Source organism: Coregonus clupeaformis, chromosome 12, assembly GCF_020615455.1.
Source record: "Coregonus clupeaformis isolate EN_2021a chromosome 12, ASM2061545v1, whole genome shotgun sequence".
Lineage (NCBI taxonomy): Eukaryota > Metazoa > Chordata > Actinopteri > Salmoniformes > Salmonidae > Coregonus > Coregonus clupeaformis.
The window spans coordinates 54133539-54139107 of NC_059203.1; the positions used below are offsets into that span (position 1 = coordinate 54133539).

At 46.6% G+C, this 5569-nt stretch overlaps 1 protein-coding gene across 1 annotated transcript; it reads right to left on the reverse strand.

Annotated features, from left to right (window-relative positions):
* Window positions 1-373: 373 nt before the first annotated feature.
* Window positions 374-4185, reverse strand: LOC121578542 (Krueppel-like factor 15). The gene is made up of 3 exons (XM_041892909.2): window positions 4068-4185; window positions 2131-3271; window positions 374-929 (listed from the first exon to the last, which is right to left on the reverse strand). The coding sequence occupies exons 1-3, from the start codon at window positions 4183-4185 to the stop codon at window positions 761-763; spliced, it is 1428 nt and encodes a 475-aa protein (XP_041748843.1). The 3' UTR covers window positions 374-760.
* Window positions 4186-5569: the final 1384 nt, after the last annotated feature.

Here is a 5569-nt window from a genome sequence, read left to right on the forward strand (position 1 = left end):
ATCAGGGAAACCGCTTGAGTCACACAAAATTGAATATAACGTTGCGGATAAAGTTTGGAATGACACAATTTCATGTGTCTGGGCACTTTTACAACATGCCATTTACATTCAAAATACAGATTTGGTTCAAATAAAGTGAACTTCTTCTTTAAGCTGAACAATCGCATCCCTGAGATGGCCGTTACCTGTTAGTTCACTGTGTAGCACCAGGACAAGCCCTCATCTGCTCCGGCTGAATCAGATTCAGAGCCCTACTCCAGGGTTTCCCAAACTCGGTCCTGGGGCCCCCTCTGGGTGCACGTTTTGGTTTTTACCCTAGCACTACACAGCTGATTCAAATAACCAACTCATCATCAAGCTTTGATTATTTGAATCAGCTGTGTAGTGCTAGGGCAAAAACCAAAACGTGCACCAATGGGGGGCCCCAGGACCAAGTTTGGGAAACCATGCCCTACTCTACGTTCTGGCCCAGGTCTGCTTCTGTAGCACCAGAGTCCTGATGAGGACTCAAGACTCCCTGGCGTGGCCTCCCTGGGGCAGGGCTGGGTGGATGAGTCTGATGAGTCTGTCAGCCCGAGGTCAGGTTGAGATTGGACTGAGCTAGGTTGGGCTGGGCAGGCACAGCCAGGGTAAAGGTAGGGGACCAGGCTGCTCTGAATTCTGGATGCAGGTTCTTATAATTCTGCCATCCTGGTCAAGGGCTGCAACAGGTTTAAGGGTGAGTGAGAGTGGAATCAGGATCCCGACTGGGCTGGCTGGGTCAGACGGTAGTTCTGATGTTTTTGCCAGGCCGGGGGCTGCGGTGCACCTTGGTGTGTTTGGAGAGGTGGTCGCTGCGGGCAAACTTCTTCTCACACAGAGAGCACTCGTAGGGCTTGACCCCAGAGTGGGAGCGCCGGTGACGAGACAGCTCATCAGAACGAGAGAACCTACAGAGATAGAGGAGCACAGGTCAACACCCAAACACCCTGAGAAAAGTCCTGAGATAAAACACATTGGTGTTTTGATCATTTCTTTTAATTCTAATTGTTTCTAAGTTAAACAGCCAAGTGTGTCAGGAGGCCGGTTATTCCCACTGTTTGATAGCCCGCAGACTAGCGCTCAGACTCAACTCTGGAGGTAAATAGGAACACTAAATGGTGGGTCAAACAGTATTTACAATATACACAGTGTACAAAACATTAGGAACACATTCCTAATATTGAGTTGCAGCCCTTATGTCCTGAGAACAGCCTCAATTCATCGGGGCATGGACTCCACAAGGTGTCGAAAGCATTCCACAGGGTTGCTGGCCCATGTTGACTCCAATGCTTCCCACAGTTGTGTCAAGTTGGCTGGATGTCCTTTGGGTGGTGGACCATTCTTGATACACACAGGAAACTGTTGAGCATGAAAAATCCAGCATTGTTGCAGTTCTTGACACACTCAAACTGGTGCACCTGGCACCTACTAAAATACCCCGTTCAAAAGCCACATAAATCTTTTGTATTGCCCATTCACCCTCAATGGCACACATACACAATCCATGTCTCAAGGCTTAAAAATCCTTCTTTAACCCGTCTCCTCCCCTTCATCTACACTGATTGAAGTGGATATAACAGTTTACATCAATAAGGGATCATAGCTTTCACCTGGATTAACCTGGTCAGTCTATGTAATGGTAAGACCAGGTGTTCCTAATGTTTTGTACACTCAGTGTACAAACAACATATCCTCTAACTACCTCAATAACCCGAACCCCAATCCTTTCCTTAGGGAGCTCACTGCAGTTGCTTATTGGGATATTAGAAACTGTGAGTGTTGTAATATCTCATATTTGCGGAGCCTCTATATTGTTACTGTCTTATACCAGCTCTATTCCCTACCTCCGCAGACAGATTTTTTTTTCTTCTTTATGTTAAATTTACAGTGGAATACTGTGTCAATATCCTAACAAGGGGTATAGAGCATATTTTCTACTGTCATCATTATACCCACTTCATTTTGAACCAGTCATTACAGGCTTTTCTTTCTTCTCTCAGTTGTATTATCCTATCACGTTAATGACTAGGCTATATGATAATGAACTAAACAAACCTAAGCTTCCTGTGTTTTCTGCATGTTGACTAGCATTGTTATGATATAACCCACCTCCAGCCACAGTCAGGCCAGCTGCAGGTGTAGGGCTTCTCTCCTGTGTGTCTGCGGAAGTGGGCCTTCAGATGGCTGCTCTTGGTGTACATCTTCTCACAGCCTGGATGAGAACACTTGTGCACCCTCAGCGTCTCTATAGGAGGGTGTCTGTTCACCCTATGGGGGGCCACAGCTTTCACCACAGCCCCTCCACTGTGACCCCCAACCACCGTTGCCCCAACAAGCCTCACAGTGATCGGTAGAGGGGCAATCTTCACGTACTTCTGGTCTGGAGCTCCGGCGTCCATGCTGGCTACGTTGAGAAGGGTGGCTGGGGCGGAGGGCACCTGTGAGGCAAGCAGGGTAAAGTTCTGCCCTCCGTGGAGCCCCAAGACCAGGTGGGCCAATCTCAGCCCGCTGGACGCCCCAGGAGGAGAGCCTGTCTGGGGGAGAGGCTGTGCCAGCGGCAGCGACTGGACCTGGAGTAACAAGGGTGCTCCCAGGAGCACTGAGGGGGTGGAGGGGGACGGGGAGGGGCATGGGGCTGCTGGGCTGTGAGGGATGTTGGGGGTTTGTGGGGTGGGGGGTGACAGGGCAGCGCTGGTCCCTGGGTCACTTTGTCCCCCTGGGGAGGAGAGAGGATGTTCCATGGAGCTGGAAGGGGAGGGAGCGGGCTCCTCAATGGGTTCACTAGAGAAGAGAACCCCCTCTCTCACCAGCTCCATCTTCTCCCTGAGGAATTCCTCAATGTCCTCAAGGGTGGGAGAGAAGGGCGAAGGCAGGCGGGGGCTGAAGTTAGGCAGCCTGGGGTCCTGCAGCATGTCTTCTTCTCGCTTCTCTCTATCCCGCTCTGTGGGGGTCAAATAGAGTCGGAGCAGGCCCCCTTCATCATCCTCCTCCTCCTCCTCTCCAGGGCTGAAGCTGAGCCGAGCACCCATGTCCCCGGCATCTGGGCTGTAACCGGAGGCAAAGCTACCCCCCTCGCTCCTCCCCTCACTGCCCTCTCCCTCCTCAAGCTCCAAGGAGACCAGGCTAGCACTGTCCCTAAAGAGGTCATTATCAGGGACCAGCGCTCTGCTGCTTAACGACACCATTGAAACAGTCCATATACAGTCCAAATAAACAGGAGATGAGCAGGGAACCACACTTCTCACTACACCTGCACAGAAAATGTGAGGGATACCACAGTTAAAAATGTGAATAGTTAAACATGAATAAGAACGTAATATTTAATACTGAAACGCAGTTTAGGAAGGTTGCACCTAGCCGTATTTGTAGGAACAATGGAAATGTGGAATGGTCCAATGGAAATGCGAGTGCAAGGTGAGAGGATGTGTCATAGCCAAGGTGGTGTGTGAAAACAGCAGGGTGCAACTTTGCGAAACTGTGCACTGTAACAGAGCTAGGTAATAATAGGCTAACTGAAAGCTGACAATCAACAAATTATTAGGCCAAACATCTCATCCGAATGGGATCAAGGCCTAAACGCATGTACTGAAACAGAGCAAATATATCTGTCATCAAATGAAAAATAAACCTATCAGTGTTATTTAATATAATTAATTCGACCATCATCACAATGCAGCAACAAGCGGGATAATTAAATGGATACATTGTGCATAATGACGCGTCCAGCGTAAACACTGCCCACATGACGCCCGTATGTGTCTCGGGCGCAAAACAACATGGTGCAGAACTGTAACAAGTGCGTAATTACACCAAAGTGAATAATGTTATACAATCGATACGTTCTTCGAAGTCAGCAAACACTATTATTTAAAACTTCAACTGCTTTTAAACTCAGCGCATGGGCAGGCGAGGCGCATGGCAAGCCACCTGACTACAACAGCCAGACAGGAATTCACGAGTCTCAAACTCGAAGCGTTCTATAAATACAAATCTAAGCATCCAGCGCAAAAGAAAAGAGCAACTACCACTAGTAATGGCGAACTTACCGTCTATAATCATGAAATATATTAAGCGCTTTCGAAATGCACCGTCCTCGAAGTTTTTCTCCGTCGTGTTATTGTTGCAGAGAGAGATCCCGTCACTGCCAAGGTTCCATGTTGGCATTTTTTATGCGCCCATCACATGACTGCATTTCTGTACGCTCAGAGGCAAGGATCCAATTCCGGCGGTCTGGTTGGCTAAAGTTACGGAGGCTCGCCCTAAAACAAGGGATTTAATTGGTTTCCGCTTGATGGACGCTGTTTTTCCCCCAATATTTTGGAAACGTCATTGATCTAGGCCTACTGTCCCTATGCCACCGGGAAAATTACAATTAAAGCCACCACAGTTATGTATCCAGTGTTCTCAAAATGATATCACACATACAACGTAGCTCATTTAGAAACCATGTCAGTCATGAACTGAACAAGATGGCAGAGCATTGAACTGCAGCAGGTGGTACAATGGACATTTTGTTTAATTAAAGCCTATGCATTGCTTAATTAGGATTAAGAATGATAGCCTTTTTCATGGTTAACAAAATGTTGGGGTGTCTGTCAGCCCTTTGGAGAGCACATGTATAAACACTAGACTCAGACTGGTCTCATAGACTAGACGTAGCATAGTTAATGTAAATCCGGGATACTCAAATTATTATGATATGTTAGGTTTGGTATGGTTACATAAGATAGAAGGTTACTTAAGGCAAAAACGAAAGGAGAGTGGTTGGTCGGGGTGGGTGGGCGTATGACGCAAACATCTAGCAACCCTCGGGTTGGGTTGGGGCGTAATAAAGCGATTGACAAGCAAGCCAAAGGTTGCATGTTCGAATTTCATCACGGACAATTTTAGCTAATTAGCAACTTTGCAACTACTTACTACTTTTTCGCTACTTTGCAACTTAATTAGCTGTTAGCTAACCCTTCACCTAACCCTAACCTTAACCATTTTATCTAACCCGTCCTCTAACCCTAACCTTACCCTAACTCCTAGAGCTAGCTAACGTTAGCGTTAGCCACCTAGCTAACGTTAGCCACAACAAATTGGAATTCATAACATATCATACATTTAGAAAATTCGTGACATATTGTATGTTTTCAAATCACTAACATATTGTACGAATTGCAATTCATAAATATGATACGAATTGTAAATCATAACATATCATACGAAGTGGATGATGGACATCAACAAATGAATACATACCATAGGAAACATAAATATCATATTAAATGGATTGTCACTGATTTACGTACAGAATATTACGAAATGCTTTGAGACCACATTCCAAGACTAGAGAGCCTACCTCCATTATCGTGTTTGGGAGTGTGGTAGCGATACAACGGGGACCTCTGCTGGGGATTCAGGATATTGGCCACAATGATCCAGAGTCAGCTGGGTTTTTAATCCCTTCATTGTGTTGGTGTGGATTTGGGTGGTGTAATCTGATTCCAGACAAGTCCTTATGAACAACTTCTGTATCAAACATAAAGGACAGTCAAACTCATAT